At 43.0% G+C, this 26,500-nt stretch overlaps 1 protein-coding gene across 5 annotated transcripts in view; it reads right to left on the bottom strand.

Annotated features, from left to right (window-relative positions):
- The window catches only part of EXD3 (exonuclease 3'-5' domain containing 3), a 182,462-nt gene that overhangs the window by 61,086 nt on the left and 94,876 nt on the right, over nt 1-26,500 (bottom strand). For all 5 annotated transcript variants that reach the window (XM_085881039.1, XM_085881040.1, XM_085881041.1 and 2 more), the window contains 7 exons: nt 26,276-26,439; nt 24,977-25,115; nt 23,773-24,112; nt 23,432-23,541; nt 19,540-19,792; nt 19,251-19,426; nt 10,153-10,323 (listed from right to left, as the gene is read on the bottom strand). In XM_085881039.1, the coding sequence (XP_085737165.1) occupies nt 10,153-10,323; nt 19,251-19,426; nt 19,540-19,792; nt 23,432-23,541; nt 23,773-24,112; nt 24,977-25,115; nt 26,276-26,439 (1,353 nt within the window). The remainder of the gene's footprint in view (nt 1-10,152; nt 10,324-19,250; nt 19,427-19,539; nt 19,793-23,431; nt 23,542-23,772; nt 24,113-24,976; nt 25,116-26,275; nt 26,440-26,500) is intronic.

Genomic DNA, 26,500 nt, shown 5'->3' with positions numbered 1-26,500 from the left:
TGGGGCGTGGCTGGGTCTTCCAGCATGACAACGACCCGAAACTCACAGCCAGGGCAACTCAGGACTGGCTCCGTAAGAAGCATCTCAAGGTCCTGGAGTGGCCTCGCCAGTCTCCAGACCGGAACCCAATAGAAAATCTTTGGAGGGAGCTGAAAGTCTGTGTTGCCCAGCGACAGCCCTGAAACCTGAAGGATCTGGAGAAGATCTGTATGGAGGAGTGGGCCAAAATCCCTGCTCTGGTCTGTGCAAACCAGGTTAAGAACTACAGGAAACGTCTGATCTCTGTAATTGCAAACAAAGGGTTCTGTACCAAATATCAAGTTCTGTTTTTCTGATGTATCAAATACTTATTTCATGCAATAAAATGCAAATTAATTATTTAAAAATCATACAATGTGATTTTCAGGATTTTTGTTTTAGATTCCGTCTTTCACAGTTGAAGTGTACCTATGATAAAATTACAGACCTCTACGTGCTTTGTAAGTGGGAAAACCTGCAAAATCGGCAGTGTATCAAATACTTGTTCTCCCCACTGTATGTTCTCATGGATCACGCATTGCATGGCAGAGGTATGCGCTCTACCGAGTGTCCGTCTAGTTCCCTTTTAAATTCATTTTCTTGGCAACCGTTAGTCTGATTGACACACAATTTTAAACCGCAGTATGTGTCTCTTCTCGTAGGATTTTAAAGTAATAATGATATCATGGGTCACGTGATACGGACACCATCTTTGAAAAACCGAAAAACTTTGGACGTCTTCTTCTCTGGAAAAAAATTAAAACATGGCTCATCGTCAAGATCTCCGCAAGGGGTATAAGTGGTGTTAACTGTGACATAATTGGCGAAATGGTATCCCGGTGAAAGTTCAACACCTGGAATGCTGCATCCGAAAAATTTGAAATTTCTTGAGCATCTACGCAACAACTTACCAGAAGAAAAAAATATGACATCATAGGTCATGTGGTTTGGCAGCCATATTGTTTAAAATATATATTTAAAAGTTTTCTTTTTTAACTTTAAAAATCGTTTTCTCTGAAACGGCTGAGCAGATTGAAGCGAAACTTCACAGGTATGACCACCTATCCATGGTGAACAAAAAGTTCCTCACCATTTTTGATGTAGGTCACATGGTCTAGCAGCCATAATGCATTTACCCTAAAACCCATAAAAAATATCTTCTTCTCCAGAACAGCTGGACAGATTGAGGGGAAACTTCACAAAAATGTTCCCCAAGCCTTGGGGATGCCAGTGTGTTCATGAATAATTGATAGGTCACATGGTCTGGCAGCCATATTGGATTGAGCAAAAATCTTTAAAAAATTATTTCTCTTGAACCACTTCATCTGTCGAAGTGAAACTTTACAATTATGATCTCGTAGTGATGGGGAATATCTATATATTACTAAAACTGTCATCTTGTATGCATGTATGTATGTATGTATGTTCCCAAAATACAGCCAAAACGGTACACGATCGCGCAAACATTTCCGGCCCACCTTACAAAGCATTCGCCTGTGGTGTGCAGTATCAGGTTTCGTTAAAATCGGGCAAAGAAAAAAAATTATTAAAAAATCAATTCCCGATTCAGTCAAGTACTCATTGGGAGAACTTGATCAATGCAAACAACCTCAGCGGTATAGTTTGCTGGAGCTATCTTTTTTTTCTTGAAATGATTTATTTTAAAATCTCAAAGATTTAGTTTTGACAAAGAACAATTTATTTTTAAGCATAAAATAACATTGCCATTTTGATCTTATACTTCCGTGTTCATTAATCAATAAAATTGTGTTTAGAAGATTACGCACAATAATTTCTTCGACTTTCTTTTCTCCATTTTTTTTTTCTTCACATTGACGCGCAATATCAAGTTTCGTTCAAATAGGGCAACGAAAAAAATTATTAAAAAATCAATTCCCGATTCAGTCAAGTACTCTTTGGGAGAATTTGATCAATGCAAACAACCTCAGCGGTATAGTTTGCTGGAGCTATCTTTTTTTTCCTTGAAATGATTTATTTAAAATCTCAAACATTTAGAATAGACAAAGAACGATTTATTTTTAAGCATAAAATAAACATCGCCATTTTGATCTCATACTTTCGTGTTCATTAATCAATAAAATTGTGTTTAACACAATAATTTCTTCTACTTTCTTTTCTCCGTTTTTTTTTCACATTGACGCGCAATATCAAGTTTCGTTGAAATTGGGCAAGAAAAAAATTATTTAAAAAATCAATTCCCGATTCAGTCAAGTACTCTTCGGGAGAATTTGATCAATGCAAACAACCTCAGCGGTATAGTTCGCTGGAGCTATCTTTATTTTTTTTGAAATGGTTTTTTTATCAACCACTGTCATAATGGGAACCCAACGGGTTCACGGGGTCATCGAGTATGTTTTAAATTTAAACCTGATCGGACACATGGTCTGGCAACCAGAATCGTTAAATCTTTTGATCTGGGTTCCTTTTTATTGTTTTTAAAAATTTTTTAAATAAGGCTCACTTGGCTATTCCTGGATGAGTTTAAGGGTAGAGGAATAGCAGCTGAAATGCGGATCCTATCCAGGTTCCTCCTGATGACTTCATCTTTGCTATATGCTTGTTCGGGTTCCTTCTGATTACTCCAATGCAGGACTGTTCCTCTTTGGTCTTCCATTTGATTTGATTTGAATTTATTTTAATCTCATTCTGAATTCAATTGAATAATAATAAATGTCATGGGTCAGGGTCAGGTGTCCGATCAAAGTGGGGATGCATAAAAGTGGGGTGTCTTGGTACCCGGTCATCACCGCCAGCAGTTAGAAAGTGGCAGTTCTAATTATGTCTCTTATTAATTACATAACACACCAGTACACAAACACCACACTAAATACACCACACAAAAAAACACTAAATACACCACACAAAACTACACAAACACACAAATACCACACAAAACAAGTCCTGGCAAGTGTCTGCAATCTCTGATTGCTCTTTTTATTGTTACCCTCACCAAAGGAGAGGGTGTTGCATTTGGGTCCGTTTTTGTTTGTTTGTCTTTGTTTGACAACACTGAACGTTCGTGTTGTTCTCCGCAACCGCTTCTCGGGTTGAGGAAAGATTTTCACCATTGGTGCGACTACTCATGTAGAATGTTTACGTGATAATTATGATGTCAAAGGTCACGTGGTGTGGCAGCCATGTTGGAAAAACGGAAAAACTTTGGACCTCTATCTCTGAAACAGCACCAAGGAAAAAAGTGAAACTTGGCAAATAGCAAGTACTCCACATGGGGAATGAGTGTGATTAGAGGAGGGTAGAGGAGTAGCAGCTGAAATGCGAATCCTATCCACGTTCCTCCTGATGACTGCATCTTTTCTTTTTGCTTGTTTGGGTTCCTTCTGATTACTCCAATGCTGTACTGTACCAGTTTGGTCCTCCATTTGATCTGAATTGAACATATTTAAATCCCATTCTGAATTCAATTGAATAATAATAAAATGAACCAATGTCACCCCCAGGGTGACCAGTATCTTGCCAAAATGTGAACATGAGTGACTTATTTAAGGTCACACTGAGGTGAACAGAACTGCTATCCACTCGGAGCGACTCCTTGAGGAATATCTGCCTACGAGAGATTCCGATGATAATAGTTTTACAGAGTGACCATGAACAATACGTGTTTTCCTCATAACCTTACCCAATGACGTCATAATGGCTAAAGCTTGATATATCTAGAAAAGACTCATCGAGGACTTCAATTTGAGGTACCACAGGATATGGTTCCTAAAACTTGAAAATTTGACTTTTGGGTCAAATATGTTCGACCTCAGGCGCTAACCCTGAAGGTCAAGGTCGATCACAAACAAACACTAATAAACTGAGCGCTAAGCCATTTACAACATTCCAACAAAGTTTGGAGATGATTTGATGAAAATTACTCAAAAAGAAGGGTTTCATCGAACTCCATAATTGACTTCAAAGTGATCTTGACATTTGACCTTGACTTTGACCATTAAGTGCACTGAAAAGTATTCCAAAAAGACAACCATATATGAACCCACAAGAGTTTCCAATGAGAACTTTGCTATACAGAGCGACTTAAACAAGAGTTTCTGATGTGAACTAAATCAATGCAAAATACATGAAAAATGCAGCTTTCGTCATAACATCATCAAATGACGTCACATCATCAAAATAGTTGTATGTTTAGAAAGCCCTCATTAAGGGCTTTAATTTGAGGTACTACTCGATATGGTAACTGAAACTTGAAAATTTGACCTAAGGGTTAAAAAAGAATGACCTTTCGGTTGACCTTGAAGGTCAAGGCCGATTAACATCAAAATTAATCAGCTGAGCGCCATACCACACCCTATATATCCACCAAGGTTAGAGATCCTTCGATCAACATTACTTAAAAATTAAGGGTTTCGTCGACCTTGATTATTGACCTTGATCTTTGACCTTGATCTTAACAATTTAGTATGGTTGATAGTATGTCTCCAGGACTCATATACATGACTATCAAGAGATTTTGATGAGAAAGCAGAAAATAAAATTTTCATGAAAAATCCGTTTTTTCGTCATGACGTCATTAAATGACGTAATAGCGTCAAACATTTGACAGATCTGGAAAGCACTCATCAGACCCATTCATATGAGATATTACTCGATATGGTTCCTAGGATTTCAAAATTTGACCTTGGGTCAAAATATATCGACCTCAGGCGCTATCCATGAAGGTCAGGGCCGATCGCCACCAAAAACTAATCAACTGAGCCCCAGACCATAGGCTATATTTCCATGAAGTTTGGAGACAATCCGATTAAAATTACTGAAAAAATAACGGTTTCGTCGACCTCTATAATTGACCAGAAAGTGACCTTGACCTTTGACCTTTCTGTGCAATGAAAGGTATTCCAATAAGACAACGATATGTGAACCCACAAGAGTTTCTATTGAGAACTGTGCTATACAGAGTGACCTAAACAAGAGTTTCTTATGTGAACTTAAGCGATACAGTATACATGAAAATGCAGTTTTTTCGTCATAACGTCATCAAATGACGTCACATCGTCAAAATCGTTATATGGCTGGAAAGAACTCATCAAGGGCTTTCATTTGAGGTACAACACGATATGGTAACTGAAACTTGACAATTTAACCTTAGGTCAGATGTCAGGTCAGGTTATATCTGTGACCTGCTACAGGTACCATGTAAACCTGTACTAACCTGTTCCATGGTTGGGTTGTCGGCGACTAAACCGTCTCCCCACCAGGTTTTCTGGTGAGGAGGGTGTTTGGATATGGACACCCAGCAGGATTAAAAACAAAACCTGTCAAAGGGAGGAGGAGCTCCTTGTGAGCCAACGGCCATCCATATCTAGTGCCCAACTGTGTCTGCGGACGTCCTCCTGCAGTTGGGTTACTTTTTTATGAGGAGGTTGGTGGCAGGATTTGCACTCCGGCCACCGTAAAACCCTTCATTCCGCAAAACACAAAAACGCAAAAAAATCTGAAAACCCACTCCGTGGGAGTACATCCTGTGCAGCTTCCCTTTGCAGGGCAGCTCACCGGGTGACGGGATTGGGGCAAAGCCTTTGGGACCCCCAATCTTTGATGATAGGAGGGAAACCACGGGGTAACTTCCCTGGGTCAGATTGCGAGAGAGTGTGTCGGAGTGGTGCTGAGGTGTCGTCCACCAGACGGCGGACTCCTTGGGTTAACCTGAGGCGGTCCCTTCGGGTGGGTGCCTGGAATTTCCTATCCCGAAGAGAGGATGATCACCTGTCTCTGTTATCATCTGAGCTCAAGCGTTTGGACATCGGGATTGCAGCTCTCTCTGAGGTTCAGAGACCGGATTGCGGCGAGATAATGGTGGGTGGTTACACCTACTATTGGTCTGGCCACTCTGATGGTTACCATACCCAAGGAGTTGCTGCAGCTGTGTCCAATAAGCTGACCCCAATGATAATTGAGGTAACACCGGTCAACGAGCGTATTATAAGATTAAGGATTCGTCACTCCTTAGGTGTCATTTCCCTGGTCTCTGTTTATGCTCCGACTGAGGCGAGTGATCTCACAGTGAAGGATGCATTCTATGCCACGCTCGAGTCTGTGGTTGATCAGTGCCCCAGAGGAGATACACTTGTAGTGTTGGGGGATTTCAATGCATCGATTGGAACTGATAGGGATGGTTATGAGGTGTGTGTTGGTCCCCATGGGTCAGGAACTATGAACCAGAATAGCACTAAGTTCCTTGACTTTGCAAGAAGTCATGGACTTTGGGTGGCTGGTTCATGGTTTCAGCGCCAACAAGCTCATCGCTGGACTTGGTATTCCAACGCTGGCGGTGTGGCAAAGGAGATTGACCATGTCCTCATTGATGGTCGTTGGAGGATGATCCAGAACTGCAGGGTCTACCGGAGTGCTCAGTTCCTCAATACTGACCACAGGCTTGTTGTCGCAACTCTAAAGCTGCACCTTAAATCCTGGAGAATGGTACCATCCCTGCCGATGCTGGATGTTGGCAAGCTCAGGGATGAGAGAGTAGCTGAGGAGTTTGCGAACAGGCTGAGTGGACACTTGGGGGGTCTGGGTGCTTTGAGGGGTCCTGAAGAGTTGTGGAGTGCCTTCAAGACCACCGTCCTTGATGTTGCCGGTGGATGTCTTGGAGCTCACCGCAGGGCAAAGAAGAATTTTGTCTCTCAAGGGACACTGGATACCATTGACCAGAGTGGCAGGGCCATGCTGAATGGCAGAGCTGAGCTGTTCAGGTAGCTGAGGCGTAAAACGGAACGTGCACTGAGGGTGGACAAGGAGGCCTATGTGCGAAGAATCTGTGAGGGGGTAGAGCATCACCTGTGGACAGGTGATTCTCGTTCCGCTTACAGGGGAATTCGCGCATTGCGTTCATCCAATCCCATCCCTCGGAGCACTGCAGTTAGAGCAGAGAGTGGTAGGCTCTTGACAGAGGAGTCTGAAGTGAAGGCCCGCTGGGCCGGTTACTTTGAGCGGTTGTACCGGGCTGATCCCCCAGCTGTCGAGTTGGACGTCAAGCGTGTTACAATCCCTGTTGCTGACCCTCGAATCAACTGTGGTCCACCTTTGCTTGTGGAAACATGGGCTGCAGTGAACCAGTTGAAACGGGGCAAAGCTCCAGGGATCTGTGGCATCCATGCTGAACTTCTCAAGGCTGGTGGAAATGCTGCACTCGTGTCGTTGCATGCAGTTTTGTGCTCTTCCTGGAACACAGGCATCATCCCAACTGATTGGAAGAGGGGCCTTGTTGTTCCTCTCTGGAAAGGGAAGGGTGATCGCCAAGACTGCAACAACTACCGAAGGGTGACGCTGCTCTCAGTGCCGGGTAAGGTCTTTGCTCGGTTAATTCTTGATAGGGTTCGCCACCATCTGCTTGAGCACCAGCGTCCAGAGCAGTCAGGCTTTACACCAAAGAGGTCAACGATTGACCGTATCCTTGCTCTTCGTGTCCTCACCGAACGCAGACGAGAGTTTCGGCAGGGGCTGCTTGCAGCCTTTGTTGATCTCTGTAAAGCGTTCGATTCAGTGAATCGGGATGTCCTCTGGAGGATTCTTGGTCTTCGTGGGGTGCCACCAAAACTGATCGATCTGATGTCTGAACTCTACTCTGGTACTGAGAGTGCTGTGAAGTGTGGTGGTACCATCTCTGACTTATTTCCAGTTGTTACTGGAGTTCGTCAGGGGTGTGTACTGGCCCCCACACTTTTCAGCACTTGTATGGACTGGATTTTAGGGAGGATGTCGGGGAGATCAACCTGCGGTGCATCGTTTGGGAATGTCAAGATCTCGGACCTTGATTTTGCAGATGATGCAGTCATCTTTGCAGAGACTTTAGATATCCTTTTGGGGGCCCTCGAGGTGCTGAATGAGGAGTCGGAGCCGCTGGGATTACGGGTTTCTTGGGTCAAAACTAAGATCCAGGCTTTCGGTGGCATCTTGGATGCTGCTGTCCTGTCTGTGTATGTTTGTGGTGAGGATGTTGAGGTCGTGGAGAGATTCACTTACCTTGGAAGTGATATTCATGTCTCTGCCGGCTGTGAGTCAGAGGTCAATAGACGTCTGGGTCGGGCCTGGGGAGTCATGGTTTCACTGGATAATGGGGTGTGGCGCTGCCGGTACCTGTGCGGGAGGACAAAAGTCTGAGTCTTCAGGTCCTTGGTGCTTCCAGTCTTGCTCTATGGATGCGAGACTTGGATTCTGACCAAGGATCTGAGACAGAGACTTAATTCCTTTGGTACCAGGTCTCTTCGGAGAATCCTTGGCTATCGCTGGTCAGATTTTGTGTCCAACGAGCGGTTGCTGAGAGAGACTCGGATGAGATTTGTTACCTGCATAGTCCGTGAGCATCAGTTGCGGCTGTATGGACATGTGGCTCGTTTTCCTGACGCTGATCCTGCTCACCAGATTCTCTCAGCGAGGGAGTCTCATGAGTGGAGGCGGCCAGTGGACCGACCACGTGCCTCGTGGTTGCAGCAGGTTGACCATCATCTCAAGGAGATGGGGATGGGCCTGGCATTTTCCTGGGGGATGGCCAGATGGAGGCCCGTGGAGTACCGGCGGAAAGTGGACGCAGCGACGCGCTGTTCTGGCACATGTTCCCATACCTGACCTGACCTGGTAAAAAATGAATAACCTTCAAGATGACTTTGAACGTCAAGGCCGATCACCACCAAAAATTAATCAGCTGAGCGCCATTCCAGATCCTCCATACCCACCAAGTTTGGAGATCATTCGATTAAAGTTACTCAAAAAATAAGGGTTTTGGCAACCTTGATGCTTGACCTTTTTGTGACCTTGACCTCTATATTTTCGTATGGTTAATGCTATCTCTCCAGGACCGTTGTACATGAAATATCAAGAGATTTTGATGAGAACTGAGGAAATAAAATTTTCATGAAAAATCCGATTTTTCGTCATGACGTCATCAAATGACGTCATAGCGTCACACTTTTGACAGATCTGGAAAGCACTTGTCAAGCACTTTCATATGAGGTATTACTCGATATGGTATCTAAGATTTCAAAATTTGACCTTGGGGGTCAAAAACTTTTGACCTCCAGCGCTAACCATGAAGGTCAAGGCAGATCGCCACCAAAAATTAATCAGCTGAGCACCAGACCATGAACTATATTCCCATGAAGATTGAAGACGATCCGATCAAAATTACTCAAAAAATAAGGGTTTCGTTGACTCCCCTGATTTGCGACAAAGTGACCTTGACCTTTGACCTTGAAAATTTTATGCGCTGAAAGGGACCTCTATAGGCCTCTGATATGCGAAGTTACAAAAATTTCCAATGATAACTGTGCTCTGCAGAGTGATCGATACATGATTACAGACAAACAAAACAAAACAACAAAAAAAACCATACAAGCTGACTCACATATCTTGCAAAAACTTCGTTTTGGCATTATAAAACGTCATGGGTCAGGGTCAGGTGTCCGATCAAAGCGGGGTTGCATCAAAGCGGGACGTCTTGGTACCCAGTCACCACTGTCAACAGTTATAAAGTGGCAGTTCTAATTATGTCTCTTATTAATTACGTCACACACAATACACCACACAAAACAACACAAACATCACACAAAACAAGTCCTGGTGAGGGTCTGCAATCTCTGATTGCTCTTTTTCTTGTTTTCTATGATTTTCAGGAGTATATACACACATACAGAGAATTGCCTTATTTAATTTAATACAATAAGATTGCACAACTGCAAAAAAGTCTTCCATTTCTTTTAAATCAATTACTCAACCTTTTTGTGATATCAGTCAAAATTCAGTTTGTTTCCCTGAACCACATCAAGCTGTGAAGTGTTCTCAACGACAGATGATTGCCAGTGAAATGCATTTTAACGACTGCTCACAGCCTAAACAGCAATTAGCACAGGAAATGTAAACAGCTATAATTAGGTCTCTGGCGGCATTAGTTTATTGACTTGGTGAGCAACTCCTCAAAACCCATTTGGATAATCTCCCACAATCTGAGATCCACCAAGGGCCTTTTGGGCCCACCAGTGCTCCTCAGTGTTGAAATTACTATCTTAAGCGGAAGCTTTTCTCGATACATCTTTCCTGTGATCTCCGATAGGCTCACGTAATGGAACCCGTAATTCCTGGAATGTGTAGTAGCCTCACCTCGGCCGCAGCCCGGTGATCCTCCTCATTCTCCAAAATACGCACATCGATACCCAGACAGCGAAGGTAACGGCCAAGCCCCTGCAGCATGTTGTCGCAAACCACAGCCATATCTTTGGGCAACTTGGACTCTGGGACAGAAGCAAAGGTGCCTGGAACCTGTGGGGACTTCTGAAGAGAAAAGAATAACTCCAAAGTCAACTTATTTAACGTTATCGTGTAATAACAAACATATTTCAATGGCAATGCAAAAGATTTCGGAATGATATGCATGACATTTGATTTAAAAAAAAAAAAAGCTTCAAAACCAAAAACATCCTTTTTTGTCAAGTCTTCAACAAGTACTGCAAGCATTGAAGGCAAATTTAAACCTACTAGTAGGCCAGCACCCGTGGGAAACCCATGGACATAGACATGTATGACACTTGGACATGTTGAGTTTGATGCTGTACGTGGAGTTTTCCAAGATGGGTATTGGCAATTCTGCAGATTTCGAAATGATGAAAAGTAAACAATTTACTTAGTTCACATAATATGTGAATACATGTCCATGCACCTGTGAAATACAGTTTGTTTATAAATCCTCTATTTGCACACTATTCAACCTGAAAAAAACTGGCAAAAAACGAATTTATAAATCCTCTATTTGCACACTATTCAACCTTAAAAAAAAACTCTGGCAAAAACCGAAATTACGTGCAACCTTCCATTTAAAAAAAAAAATTTGCAGTGTTTTGCATAAAAGGCCATCAAAAGAACAGATTGGGGTTTTTTTAATTAATGATTTCAAATATTAATCATGACTATTTCCTTTCCTCTGAATGGGTTGTAATAAAAGCATACCTTTCTTTCATGATAGGTGATGCGTTGTTCAGCTTTCAAATGTACATAAACTCAGAAGTCCTCTGGAGTGTACAAAATGTTTCTTAGGCAATAGACTGCTGACTTGATTGCTATTGATTTTTTTTTCCAGGTTACAATTGTGGGTGGAGTCAGACCAGTAAGCCAAGCTCTGCCCTACACTGACAGAGCTTCAGAGCGACTATCAGAGAATATTATATTGGATTGGAGTGATTTTCTAACTTTTGAAGTTTTCTTGCCTAAATTAATAAGTACAATCAATATGATGTAGAAATGGAGAAAGAGAGGAAAATATTTTTTTAAAGAATATCACTGGGGTTCTTTTTCTTTTTTTTAAATTAGACAATGAACATTCCTCCCTACACTTAGTCCTACCACTTCCTCCCTATATAATGAATAAAGGCCAAAGGAAACTGTTGATGAAATTGAGACATCAGTCGGGACCATATGATGAATGCGAAATCTCATCGCATCGCAGAACTGAGACAGTCAAGACAGCATGAATAATCTGTACAAATAATAGCCATATTCTGTTTGTTTGTTTGTCTTTCCCACGATATTCTCTTAAACTACCGGACTCGAGACCATAAAACCCATACCATTGTAAAGGTCTTTGTCTGAGGAGTTCCGGTTGTATATACTGTATTTTTTTCCGTTACCAATGACCTTATTTGTTTTTTTTAATCATTTACCTTACCTATTCGTTATTTTCATGGAAGAATCACGAGATCTTCATCAACGATCTCTGTGAATCCCTGGAAAATCCATTTTATCTATTTCCTGATGACTCCACCCTCTGCCGTGACATCCATCATCCTTCAGACATGCAAGCAGCAGCCTCTTCCCTCTCTTCAGGCATTGACAAAATCACAAGATGGTCAACCACATAGAATTGTCTGTCTGTCTGTCTGTCTGTCTGTCTGTCTGTCTGCCTGTCTCTCTCTCTAAGGACCATCTGGCAAACCCTTGCATATACTTTCTCAACAATCCTCTCAAATAAGTTTAGTCACTAAACCTCTTGGGTCTAACTCTCAGCTTTGATCTTTCTTGGGCAAACCAATTTTCAAAGTTGGCCTCTAAACCAAGTTGCTGGCTGGGCATCCTCTGTTGTGCAAAGTCATTCCTTGGCACACCTAAACTCTTATCTACCAGACCTTAATCCGCAGCTTGATGGAGTACTGCTCTCCTTTTTGGGTTGGCGCACCTGCCTCACACCTTGCTTCCCTTGACACCATGGAAACCAAGGCCTTCAAGATTATTGGAATTTCCCCACGATGAAGCTGAATCAATGGGCCTATCACTTTGCCATCGCAGACAGGTCGATAGTCTCTGTCTTCCTGTGCCACAGTTCCAGTCTTGCACTGTCTTCCCCCTCCATGCTTTGTGGGTGGGGTTGGATGGGGTGGGGTGAGGGTTGAGGACCTGAAGCCACATTTTATATTTTGCAGAATTTCCAAGGGTCCCTGCAAGTAACAATAATAAGAATTTTATCAAATACTTTTCAGAAAATACATTATTCAAAGTGCTTCACAATGAATGAATGATAAACCAAGACTGCCAATATCAAGCGGCAGGTTACACATCAACCAAGCACGTCGTCGAGGTGCATAGCAAATGAGGATGACATGATGATATAAAAAAACATCACGATGAAAATGAAATGTTAAAAACCTCCCCAAAATGCTGAGGCCGTGTTGTGTGGCAATTGTGCCAGTGAGGAGTAAAAATTATCATATCTGTCTCATTAGCCTAAGCTGACCCTTGATGTTTTTTTCATCTGTCAGCTTTGCTGAAGAATTGTTTGAAAAGTATGTCTGACTCTTAAGTCGATAACAACAGAGCAGTTGGAGGATGGATTGAGGAGCAAGAGAAAGCTTTTTTTGAAAAGCCTGCAAAGACTATTGAAGATGCAAGCAATAAAAAAACAAAACAATCTGACTCCATGTTTGATTCAATTTTTGCATCTTTATTTCTATGGTAAGCTTTGTGCCAGCTTCCTTTTTAAGTGATGCATTTTCCAGATGCTCAAGCAAAACGACATGCAGTGCTCTATCTCTGTGTAACATGTAAAATGCACTCCCTCCTGTTCTGGTGGTGAGTGCAACAGTTGTAGTCCATGAGCCAGACAAGAGTCAACCATCAGAAAGGGGGACTAAAAGCCACTATATTCTCCAGTTAGGTTGATGTCTGTATTGAATAAAAAATGTGATGGACATCTTGAAAGAGTAGCCAAACGCCTTTTTGGCAGCAATCTTGGAAAATGGCTGCCTCATTTGATCATATTTATGAAAACTGACAAAACTTTTGCAATAGCTGATCTGAGACATATACAGTCGTGCCCAAAAATATTGCACTTTTTTCAAATGTCACAATTTTCGCTAAAAAATAAGTTGGAATTGACAAAAGTATTTGGTCTCCACAATTCTTTATTTCACTGTTAATATTGTTACAGGACCAGGTATCGGTGGTGAGCACGACCGCTAGAGGGAGCAGTAGAGTCGGCTCCACCGAACACACCGGAATTGAGGTCGTGCCTTTTGGATAAGTCCGAAAGGCACGGGTGCCTTACTGGACCATGAATCGCCAATAATGAGACCGCGTGGGGTAGGGTCAATTGCGAAACTTCAATATACCTAATTACCCACGCGGACAAAGCTACCGGGGAATTCACACCCTCGACGGACCTCGAGCGGAACGAGCCGTTACCGAGCCCAAACCGTGTGTAACCCGAGCGGAGATTACCAAGGCCCGTCGGACCAAATGAACAATTTACCGGCCCGAACGGCCTTGCTATTTCTCAATACACACCGTGCCAAGCCAATGAAAGAAACACAGAAACGAGCTGGAACATTTAACAAAAGGGATATTTGTTTATAATGGGGCAGGGGAGCACGCAAGAAGGCAGAGTTAACCGAATAATGAAGGAATAGCAATTTATGTAAAAGCACTTATGCAGTTTTACTTCATAGACTGGTGACACACACACACACACACACACACACACACACACACACACACACACACACACACACACACACACACACACACACACACACACACACACACACACACGTACACCCAAAAAGAAACGGACCCGTCAGGTCTTTATTGGAGGCCTCCAGCTTGAGGAAAGGCGAGCTGGAGGTCAGAGTCTATTCTTGGACCTTTCCGCCTCGTGTGGTCTTCAACGATCCGGTGTGGCAGGACTCGAACCCGCCACACAATGCCGCTCCAAGCCCAGGCAGGCGATCCTCATGGGATAGGCTCGCAGGCACACAGGCCACAAGAGAAGACGCTCTGTTGGCGGGACCCCAGGAAGGCGACGACTGGCTTCAGAAGACCACCAGACGTCCGAAGACCAGAAGACAACTCCCCTCCGAAGACCAGAAGACAACTCTCCTCCAAAGTCCAGAAGACAACTCTCAACTCTCTCAAGACCAGAAGACAACTCTCAACTCTCTGAAGACCAGAAGACAACTCTCATCCAAAGACCAGAAGACAACTCAACTCTCTCTCTCATTTGGCCCACGCGCGCTTCTCTTATCCCATGCTCGCACTCCCTCATTGGGCAGAGAGAACGCTATCTGCCCATATTTGGAGCCAAGCCAGAACGAAACGCTTGTGCCCATATTGGGGCGAAGCCAGAGCGCAACGCTTGTGCCCATTTTTGGGGCGAAGCGAGAGCGCAACGTTTGTGCCCATATTTGGGGCGAAGCTAGAGCGCAACGCTTGTGCCCATTTTTGGGGCGAAGCGAGAGCGCAACGTTTGTGCCCATATTTGGGGCGAAGCCAGAGCGCAATGCTTGTGCCCATATTTGGGGCGAAGCCAGAGCGCAACGCTTGTGCCCATATTTGGGGTGAAGTCAGCACACCAACGTCCAGAAAAACCCTGCCTAACACACTGGACTCCGCCCACGTACGTGCTGACACACACGCGTGCAATGGTGCCGGTGGATGATGGTGGAAGGAAGCGAGGGCAGGTGTCGTTGTTGTTGTTGGTAATTTAAATCCTAACTATTAAAATAACTCACAGCGCACGTACAATTAATCACCCATTAAACATAGGACGGGACCCTAACTAGAAACACATACTTACTGATATAGCTGATCTATAGGACCTGGCTGTTGTGTGCAGTAAGCTTCCAAATTCGCAACAATATTACAGAACCTTTGTTTTTGATTCAGAACTTAATATATCCTATTAAATCGGATAATGAAAATAAATGGCATTGACAAAATTATTGACAACCTCGACTTAATATTTGGTAGCACAGCCTTTGAACAAAATAATTGCAGTCAAGGGCTTCTTATAGCTATGAATGAGCTTCCTACACCTCTCGACTGGCAGTTTGGCCCACTCTTCTTGTGCAAAACACTAGTTCAGCCAGATTTGAAGGGTGCCTTCTCCCTTCTCTCTCGAGATGGACTTGTGGCCTTGAGATTGTCCATGCTTGGCTACAGTCTGTCCTCAGACAATTCTCTGCTTTTCTTTCTTTTCTCCATGCTCATTGTGGTACACACAGTGACACAAAATAGCAGAATGACTCCTTTTCTGTATTCACATTGAATGAATACATGGTTTTTATATTGCAGGCACCTGCAACTCACCACAGGTGAGTTCAATTCCAAAGTAAAGGAGAATCACCTGCTTGAAATTTAATTATTTCTAACAACTTCTAAAAGGTGCCAACAATATTGTCTGGGCAATTTTAGGATCTGTGTGTGGAGTAAGCTAAGATTTAGTAATTTTTTTTCAGCTTTTTTTGTTTTGTTCCACTGCAAAATCAAAGAAATACGTTTGTGGATACCAAATGATTTTTTAATTTCAACAATTTTCTGGAAGAAATGGTGTATTATTTGTAAAAAGTGCAAGGGTGCCAATATTTTTGACCACGACTGTACAACCCTCAACAATATATGTTCAGTATAAAATATGGCACATGCCAGTATAACTGGTAAATATTGGTACATTGAATTCTGAAATAATTGAGAAAATAGGTTATTATTTGGATTTTTGTCACGCAAAATTTTCCACACCTGGCATCATGCTCACTGAAATATTTATGATATTTAACTTATTTAACATGCAGATATAAGGCAAGTATGAGCTTTAATACTATTCTTCATGCGTCAGATAATTACTCGCATACTGATGCAGGTGTCCTTTCATTCGTCATCACTGTCTGATGAGTCCTGCTGGTCATGCTCTGGCTCCTCCTCATCACTGGCCATGTTGGAACAAGTGTGCACTTTTTGGAACAAGTGTGCTGCCGTACATTTCAGGCTGTTAATGATGCATGAGCAGTCAGTTGGTCGACAAGAGCGGGCACACTTGCATGACATCAAACCGAGAACAACTTTGGGAGTGGGAATCTTGTCATTCACTGGATAACAAGGCTGCCATCTTCACTTATTGTCCATCCGTGCTCTTTTCTGGGGTAGGAATATCTGGCAAATTGACTCAACTCCATCGCCAAATGGCTGCCTGGTAGTTAGATTGACGTGTGTGCTGTAGGAGCATGTCTTCATGTCTGATCCTACTCTTGTTTGGAAAAAATAGACACCCTCATCATGTGCGCCAATGAAACCAGTCACGACCGCCTCCACGAAGGATAAGAAGCGCACAATAAAAGGCACCGTGTGCGCATCTGCCAATATATGTTATTGGGAAAACAAACAGTCCACCCACAATAGTACCACCCTGTTTGGGAACATGGTTCTAATTGCTCAAAGCAGAAAATTGGAAATGTGTGATGTTGTGTCTCATCCTCCCAGACCATTATCCTGGGCATTAGCAAATGGTGATGGTACTATGAAGAAAACAAATAAGGCTATTTTGTCAAAACACCTTGAGAGCAAAGTCTTATGAGCAGAGGATGTCCCTCATCCACATGCCACACTCATCCATGCCATGGGATGCATAAACTGCTTGGTGAGAATCGAACATTCAGTCAATTCTCTGATCATGTATTCTCACAAATGCTCTACACTGGCCAAGGAAGTGACAGAATTGATGTGGTATTTGACGTATACCATGATCACTCAATTAAATCTGCTGAACGCATTCAACGTGGTTCCGTAAAAGGCATAGCGTTCAATAATATAATGCCAGGTCAAAAGATCAAGAATTGGAGGCGACTTCTCTCATGCACAGATAGGAAGAATAAGTTAACTGCTTTTCTCGCAGAGAGCTGGTAGGACAAGATCAGGGCAAACCTTGGAAACAAAAGCATGTTTGTCATGTCTGGTAACAGGTGCATCAAGTTAACTGCAGATGGTTGGCTAGAAATCGGTGACCTCCAATCCAGCTAAGAAAAGGCAGATACATGCATCCTGTTGAACGCTAAAAACACTGCAGGAAACTTCTTGGCACTTGTTTGCATCGCAGAGGACACAGATGTCTTCATCATTTGCCTTGGATTAAGTAAAGACGTGAACAGCAATATATTCATCAGATGTGGATCTAAATCATCTGTTAAGCTTGTTGACCTCACAAAACTTGCTGCTGCACTGGGTAGTGATGTGTGTGTGGGATTGATAGGACTTCATCCGTGGAGTGGATGTGACACCCTCAGTGCATCTGCCGGGCAAGGAAAGATGAAGGCTTTGAAAATCATCCTGCGTGATCAGAAGTTCATAGGTGTCTTCACATCGCTTGGAATAAGCTGGAACATTGCCAATGACGTGTTCTGCATAAACCAGGAGTTCGTTTGTCAACTTTACTGTTGCAATACCAAACTGACTAAAGTTAATGAACTCAAATATCAAATGTTCCACAGCACATGAGGGGAATTCGAATCAGCCAGCTTCCAAAATGTGAGGACACGCTCCGACAGCACACATGCCAATCTAACTACCAGGTGGCCATATCGCAACAGAGTTTAGTCAATTCGACAGATATTCCTAACCCCAGTCAAGGGTATGGATGGACAACAAGTGAAGATGAGAGAGGAGGAGATTTGGACCATACTCTGTGCAGAGCGTTGGTGCTGCTTCAGCGGTCTCCTTGGCTATTGGGCACAATCCTGAATGGGTCGCCACTCCGACACAGCATACCAGCATGCTGGCACTCATTTTGCCGACCTCGGAAGGATGACAGGCTGGGTTAACCCCACAGCCGAGCGGGATTTGAACTCAGGATCCTTGGCTCCAAAGCCCGCCACCCTAACCATTAAGCCAACACCAGGCATAAGTGAAGATGGCAGCCTTGTTATCGAGTGGATGGCAGGATCCCCCGCTCCTGAAGTTGTTCTCAGTTTGATGTCGTGCAAGTGTCCTCGCTCTTGTCAGCCAAATGACTGCTCATGCATCATCAACAGCCTGAAATGTACAACAGCGTGCAAGTTGCACACTTGCTCCAGCATGGCCAGTGATGATGAGGAGCCAGTGCATGACCAGCAGGACACATCAGACAGTGATGACGAATGAAACGACACCTACATCAGTATGCGGGTAATTTTCTGAAACTTGAAAAATAGCATTGAAGCTCGTACTTACCATATATCTGCATGTTAAATAAGTTAAATATCATAAATATTTCAGTAAGCATGATGTCAGATGTGGAAAATTTTGTGCGTGAAAAATCCAAATTCTGACCTATTTTCTCAATTCTTTTGGAATCCAGTGGACCAATATCTACAAAAGTTATACTGTGCCAAATTTTACACTGAACATATCTTGTATGTGCCTCAGATCAGTCATTGCAAAGTATTAGTCAAATTTCAGAAATACGATCAAATAAGGCAGCCATTTTCCAAGATGCCTGCCAAAAAAGATGTTAGCTACTCTTTCGAGATGTCTATCACATATTTTTTATTTACTGCAGACATCAACCTAACTGGAAAATACAGTGGCTTTTAATCCCCCTTTCTGGTAGACAACTCCAAAATATTGATGGCTGGCTCATGGACTCGAGTAAATGGAGTTAAAAATCGCTTCGTCATTGAGGAAAAGCAGTTTATGTTATAATGCACAATTAGCTAACGACATATGGATGGATAATATAAACAAGAACTCACTTTTTTCAAAATCACAAATTATTGTAAATAGCGGGCACTCCCACCTTCCGGGAACTGATATTTTAATCCGAATAAACCGGATAATGGATTGTGTAAAAATACAAACTAAGAGCATGGTGTTAGCCGCAGAAACAATATGCAAATGGAACAACACATTCAAATTTCAAAGCATCATCTTTCAGACAAAGCAAAGTAAAGAAAGCTGGAATCGTATCTCACCTGCTGACACCAATCACCTGAGACCGTTTTCTTCGATTTAATTGAGTTGTCATTCTTTAAGGTTTTGGTTGACTTTCGTCCCAGCTTGCACAACTCCAGATTCATTTTTAGCCCGGCTGAAGCTGCCTTTTCCATCAATGACCCGTAGACCTCCAGTAAACAGTAAGCATCTGCCGCTAAGATGAACACAAGGACTGTATATTACGATGTAAATCATTCACATTATTTATCAAAATTCACCAAGACAAACACTCACGTGGACATTGAAAGGCCACTTGTGTTGACCTACCCGCGTAAGCCTTTTGTGCAGTCGTGAGCGGTCGTTGCTCCCAATTAGAGAGCTGTTGCCGCTTGTCCAATGGCCATCCTAAAGTTTGGCACACGAGGGAGCTCAGGCCACGTTCATCTCCCCGACACACAAATCTGTTTTTCAGAGATGGACAGGATGGCTCTGTGGCTGAATCATCCTCCCAGTTCTCGGCCTGCACAGAACCATCAATGGTGCTGGATGGGATCTCCAGTGACAATCCAAGGTCCACGAGCTGTAGTACACGTTGATATGGAGGTGTAAGGGGCAGAAAACGTACTTTTGGCATTTTATATAATATGTCAACTATTTTTTTCAATATAAATGTGTATACGATCGGTATCGTTTGATAGAAAAGGGGATGCCATATTCTCGTTTTAACTTATTGTGCTGCAAAAAACCCAAGACTAGAGTGCAAAGACCTAACCACATCACAAAGGTGGCATCCTCCGTATTTTCAAGTAATACGTGAAAAATCAGACCTACTCAGCCGACAATGCCTTTGCCCATAGTTTAAGGGAACTGCTCTCCTCTTGTAATTGATACCCTCGCATCACACCCATCTCCTGGAATCTGTAGCATCTGAAGCTGTCAACATTATTGGCATCTCCCATGATGAGGCCAATGTACAAGGCGTGTTTGTCTCAGCGCAAACAGGTCAGTGGCCTGTCTTTTTTTTTTTCCACCTCTATTCCAGGTCGAACTCCATCTGTTCTCTCATCCTTCTGACCCTCCCCAGCCTCTCCAGGACAGACATGTTCTTCCAGTAACTGCCTCTTGGTGAAACCCCCAAAGCCCAAGCTCATCAAGGAGGCAGTGGAATCAAGCACACAGTGGAACACCTTCTCATGTCACCCCCTTTCTCCCCACTTCCATCACTACCCACAGTCATTTATATCCCCATTAACCCTACGATTACCTGCATGATATTGTGTTTAGTCATCTCCTCCATCTTCTCTTTTCCTGCTCATTCATACCCTTACTCAGTGATCTTCACTATTGTTTTAAAGGGGGAGGCACTTTTGCTGATAAAACATCAGTGTGAGAGCCACTACACCGCCTACAGGACTCCATAATGGCTGCCATTAGGCCCCGCCTCCAAATACTCTTCTTTGTTGTGGTTAACTGGGCTGCAAGCATAATTGTTTGAATACTGAAACCATAATCCTGATGTAGTTATATTATGTTACTTTTATACTTTGTGTTGGAACACTCATTTGAAACCATTGAGTCAATTTGATAGCATTTATGGCGGATTACGATGGAGTGTTTTCACATTTGCGTATTATTTGTCGCACATCAGGTGCCACACTTTTGGCCACCAGAAGCGCCAGTGGCTCGCGGCCCAATGAAGAACAGAGCCCTTACTTATTGTATCCAACTGTTGCCCAAGTGTTCCACTGTCAGTCCTTTGCCTTTTGACTCTCTGTCACCTTCTACGCCTTCTGTGCCACCTTCTTGTAAAGAGAAAAAAAGTCTGAACAAGGCAAAAAAACAAACAAACAAACAAAAAAAACAGGAAACACAAGATGGCATATCTATTATACAATGTGAAGTGTGGTGTCTGTCTGCACGTTCGGCTGTGTCCCGTTTCTGGCGGCCGCTTCCTGTGCTGTGAAAAGCTCCGCATGCAGGCAAAGCTCAACGTGCATCCAGAAGAAATGCATGATACCAAATGAGAAACATTTTAAATGTATAAATACAACATGGAATCGCAGTTTATTTATTTACAGCTCATTCAGAAAAAACCTGGGCTGACAGGATGGCTGAAAGGTACACACACTCACCTATAAGCTATTTAGCCTGGGTTTTAATCTCAACCCAACTATAAACTGTCATCCAGGTATTTCACAGACTGGGTGAATCATCTATGTGCTTGCCGTTCCTCTGATTGACATTAAACTGTCAACAGTGTCTTTCACGAAGAGTGGGTGAGCTATCGGCAACACTACAGCCAAATTCCAAATTCCTGCCCCAACTTCTGCTGGGAAGGCAATGGCAAACCACCCAGTATAACGCTTGCTCAGGAAGCTGTTTTGGCAGCATCGACGCTCTTTGACAGATGATAAGGATTATCACAAAGTTGAACAAACCATATAAGTGTTGTTAATAGCAGTAGCCTATACAGAAAGTCTTTGAACAAAGGTTGCAATGTTAATCATTTAATGAAAGAAAAACCTACATTTAGCATTGTGACCTAAAAATAACATTTAATAATGCACTTCAAAGAGGTCCAAGATAAGTTCAAATTTAATTATCGGTGGATTCAATGATGTAATTCATTAAGAGTTATGGCTTTCACTCAAAAGGATAGAGCACAGACATATAGAGAGGGGGGGGAGAGAGGGGAGTGAGGGAGAGAAGGCAGGAGGGGGGGTGAGGGAGAGAGAGAAGGAGGAGAGAGATAGAGGAGGGGAAGGAGAGGGGAGGGAGGCAGGAGGAAGGGGGGACAGAGAAGGAGAGAGAGAGAGAGAGAGAGAGAGAGAGAGAGAGAGAGAGAGAGAGAGAGAGAGAGAGAGAGAGAGAGAGAGAGAGAGAGAGAGAGAGAGGTGAGGAGAGGAGGAAGAGGAGGGGTGGGGGCAGGGGTTTGGAGAAGTTTCCTTCTCTATCCATCCTGCCCACCCCTTTCCTCCCCACCCATTGTTTGTCCAAGTCCCCCTCTATTTTGTCCTTCTACTCTGCTGTTGGTGACTCCCCCTTCTCCTTTCTACTGTTCCTTCTGTCCTGTTGCATCCTGATCCTTTCAGTGTTCCAACTCTTTCATGAGCCTTGACTGTGTATACGCAAAAAACTGTCATGGGTTGGCAACAATTGTGTAGGCTTCATGGGCTGAATGGTCTCTTTCTGTGTTGAAGTTCCTTGGAAGGGAAGTCATCGATTATATATTGTGAACCGTGGTGTCTGTCTGTGCACTCGTCAATCTCCCGTTTACGGTGGACGCTTCCTGCCCTGCGTTTGAAAAGTCCAACATTCAATTTTGAAATGTCGGGAGAACAGGCATGTATAATGTTGATGCCAAATTTTATTTCGCAAGCAGGTTATTTTGCCCACTCTTTCAACAAATTCAACCTCCGCCACCCGATGTTGCACCACCATTTTGCGTTGGGCGGTATAAGTAGCTCAGAGCTTTGGCTCTGAGTGAAACCAAGAGTGCGACACAATTAACCTTTATAAAGTCCATGAAATAATATAAATTAATGGATTAACTTAAACTTTTCCCGTTACTGGGGACAAATACTTTTGCCGACTTTTCCCATCACTGGGGATGGGTACTCTTCCTATTATTATATAATATTAGCAGGTGCTTGCTACCCGGAGATGCCTCGGGGAGTGGGGGGATACTGAATGAATGAGTGGGGTGAACTTCTCCGGGTGGTGGTTTCAGGACGTGTTGGACATTGAAAAGCTATGGAGTTAGTGGCCTCGTGGTGATTACCTTTTGATTGCGGCAGCACTGCCTGACCCCATAGCCCAACAAACACTTTATCACGGCCTTTGGTAGCCTCAAAATGGACATCAAGGCTGAGTGAGAGCTTAAAGCCTTGCCCAGATTCTGAAGCACCTACACCCAAAATTTGGGTCATCCAGGTGCTATGGTTCAAACGTGAAAGAGCCCCGTACAAACACACAATCAAACACAAATAAACACACAAACACTTGAAAATATTTCCAACATAAAAAAAGGAAAACAAGGCAGGCCAATTGATTAGATGTTTTTTTTTTTAAGACAAAGACTACTTTGCAGCAATAGCAGTTAGTGTAACCTTTAGGAGAGAAGCATTTGTTTGGCAACACAAAGAAACATCAAATCTTTCTCACTCCCAACCTAACGTCACAAAGGCCCCTTCCATCACAACTTCCAACCCATTCATGCCTGTTTGTGAAGCAGCTCGAGATCAAGCAGACATTCCAAATTCTTTAATGCTGGTGCCAAAAATGGGTAAGCTCTTGTCAGGTTCTTTAAATCTCCACTCAAGCTGTAGCCTGGAAATGAATAAGATATTCCACATGAAAATCTGAAAATTCCCTCATTCTGGTTTAATACCCTATTTTTGAAAAAAGCATTCAGAATGACTACTGTGCACTGTTATCATGTCAAAAACACTTAGCTCTGATTTATGGTATGAACGAGCAATTGCGTCAAGGTTTGGCCTGAAAAATAAAAGGAGTCCTACAAGTAACAGTACAAACTTTATTTACACTGAGACAACATACCGAGTTTAAGCACATCAGTGCTGGAAAATATCCTCTGCAAAAAAGTTAGCAGTCGTGAGGCCGTTGATGCTTTATCCTTTCCGCTTTCCATGTTTTCTGCAGGACAATCATGAGGTACTTTGCAGTCTGACATCACAGCATCTTGAATATCACGAGCCGGATGACCGGTTGCGCCTGATGGGACCACAACTATCGCCCCCTCATCCTGGCTTGTCAAAGCAAGCATGTCGATGAGGTAGACAGCCTGGCAATGCGCAATCTGCAGCAGTGAGACGCGTGATTGGACCAGCGCTGAGAAGGAAGGCCGCCACTCCATGTCGAGGCCAAGTATGGATCCAGGCTGATAGAAAATATGGGGGAAGCAGAAAATATCAAGACATTTAGAAGCAACATCAATGGAGGGCCATTAATTAGTAAGATTAGAGAATAACAGTTATTGACATTTCATTCACTTATCCCGTGTGAATAAAAGTGTTCAGAAGTATCTCAGGTAAATCCAAATCCAAATTGATGGAAAAATCATTCTTACTCATTATACCGTCATTGGTGGGTCACTCATCTGTATCTGGTCAGTAAAGTTAAATTAAACAGAAGTAGTATAGCCTTGAGTAGATTTCTGTCATATAGATAACATTTTGAGGCCTGTGGGAAAGGTGAGTATATTTTCTACAGGTCTTGTTCCAGTAAGTCTCTCTGAAGAGTCTGTAGATCATGCTCCAGAAAAGCATGAGCCTTGTGAGAGCATCAGTAAGCTCCACTTTGGGTTCCATACGTTATTTGGACATGGGTTTCGGAAAAGTGACCGATTGAAAATTCTTCAATTTCAAAACATACTTTGGTACATATAATGTTGCTAATTGTACTGCATTCTCTTTTTGTGTTTGAAGTAATGACCAAAGCTCACTGGGGACAGCTGTTAAAGGTACTCGTTACTTTCACTTCTTCTCTTTCCAGATGTGGAAAGAGAAACGTAAGAATGGGTGGGGGGGGGGGAGGGGGTTACAATGTTTCATACCTTGTTTGTATTTCCATATAATTATGCAACAGTATACATGACTGAAATGAAATCGAATTAGATTTCCAATGAATGCAGAAAAATATTCATTCCCATTCACATATTTACAACAAAAACACACAATTCCCCCGATATAGAAATGTATAAAACATACAAACATGTGCTTCTACATAAAGTCTGATTTGCCACCTGCAGTATTTGAGGAAGTAACTTTTCCAGACATTCGAGCTGATCCACCATGTGGATATTCTCCAATGGCAGTGTCATTTGGTAGCAGTCTCTCCTGCTTTCCTGTTCTTGGATATTTTTATCCTCAAAGAGAGTCGAGCTGCATACACCGACATGCATTCTTTCAATTGATTTGGAACTCTCATTACAAATTTCAGCTGCTGGTATTTAAACAAATGCAGACTGAATATCAAAGTACAAGTATATTACACTCCTTCAGACAAAAAAAACCAAAACTTCTTACTGCCCTTACAACAACCTTCATATGCCACCCGTCCCCCCATCCTTTCTAAGGAAACAGACAGCAGCAGTGTCTACAACTTTGAAGTTCGTCAATCAAAAGGCTATAACTTTCAGAACAAGAATCATTCAGTGTTTCGCAGGCAGTGCGATTCATCAAAGTGTGTGCCATCCCTCGGATGAACGTTAAACTGGGCGTCCCATCGAACAGCATTAGACGTTAAAGATCTCACGGTATTCTTTGTGAAGAGTAGGCGAGCTATCACAGGTACCCTGAACAAAATCGAAATCACTAACCCCACCACCGAGGCTGCGGAGACGATGCCTAAGTTAAGGTATAACCACAACTTACCTTTTTTAAAACTATCACTTTTTGCTCAACAGTCTCATTTATTCTGGATTTTGATTTTGACTTTCTATCCTTGGTTAGTATCAGCTGTTTCTGCTTCTTGGTCATATCTGAAGCTGCTGTTCAAGTGACCAGTGATCACAGAGACCACCTGTCCAGTGAAAGTCACCTCTCCCTCTCAACTCCAGTCTATTTAGCTCTTTGTGCCTGCTTACTCTTTCGATGTGCTTCCTGTATCTGCTCGGCATGTGAATATTGCGATCAATACTTCTGTGTGTTTCGTCTATTTCTCAACAAAATAACAACATGAGCATCGAGAATCACCAAAACTTTTGCACGGAACTTCATATTGTACACACAGATGTGATAATGCAATATTCACGCACCGCTATATGGCCATGCCGTGAGGAAATACAATCTTGTACTAAATTATATGATACATTTTTCCTTGTGAGCTCTAAGACGAACTTGTCCCAGACATTCACAATATGAATCTCTGTACCAAATTTGGTTATTCTACGTGCACTCGTTGTCCAGTTATTCTGGCGACAAATAGACAAACACACAGACGAGATCATTGCAATACTCGTGCACTAGGCCTATGGCCGTGACTCGAGTAATTAACTATGGCTAGCTCTCCGCAAAAAAGTAGTCTTCTTTGCTGTCCTTACTCTGGATACTGCTGGGCAAGCCGCAAGCAGCTTTGGATGTGTGGACTAAGTCTCTCTGGGGGCACGGCCAACCGTGTAGCCCACTGTGCTGCTGCCCAAGAGTCTTTGCTTCCAAGGTGAGTCAGCATTTGGTCCTGCAGCCAAGGGTCATCGCCAAGCTCATGCTGGGATAAATAAGCACAATGGATAAAAATCAGTCCAATGACCATTCATCAATGCAACATC

Source organism: Eptatretus burgeri, chromosome 5 (genome assembly GCF_056783735.1).
Source record: "Eptatretus burgeri isolate ZD-2024b chromosome 5, Ebu_testis_v1, whole genome shotgun sequence".
Taxonomy (NCBI): Eukaryota; Metazoa; Chordata; class Myxini; order Myxiniformes; family Myxinidae; genus Eptatretus; species Eptatretus burgeri.
The sequence above is the reverse complement of the archived record's forward strand: the minus strand, read 5'-3'. Positions and strand labels throughout refer to the sequence as shown.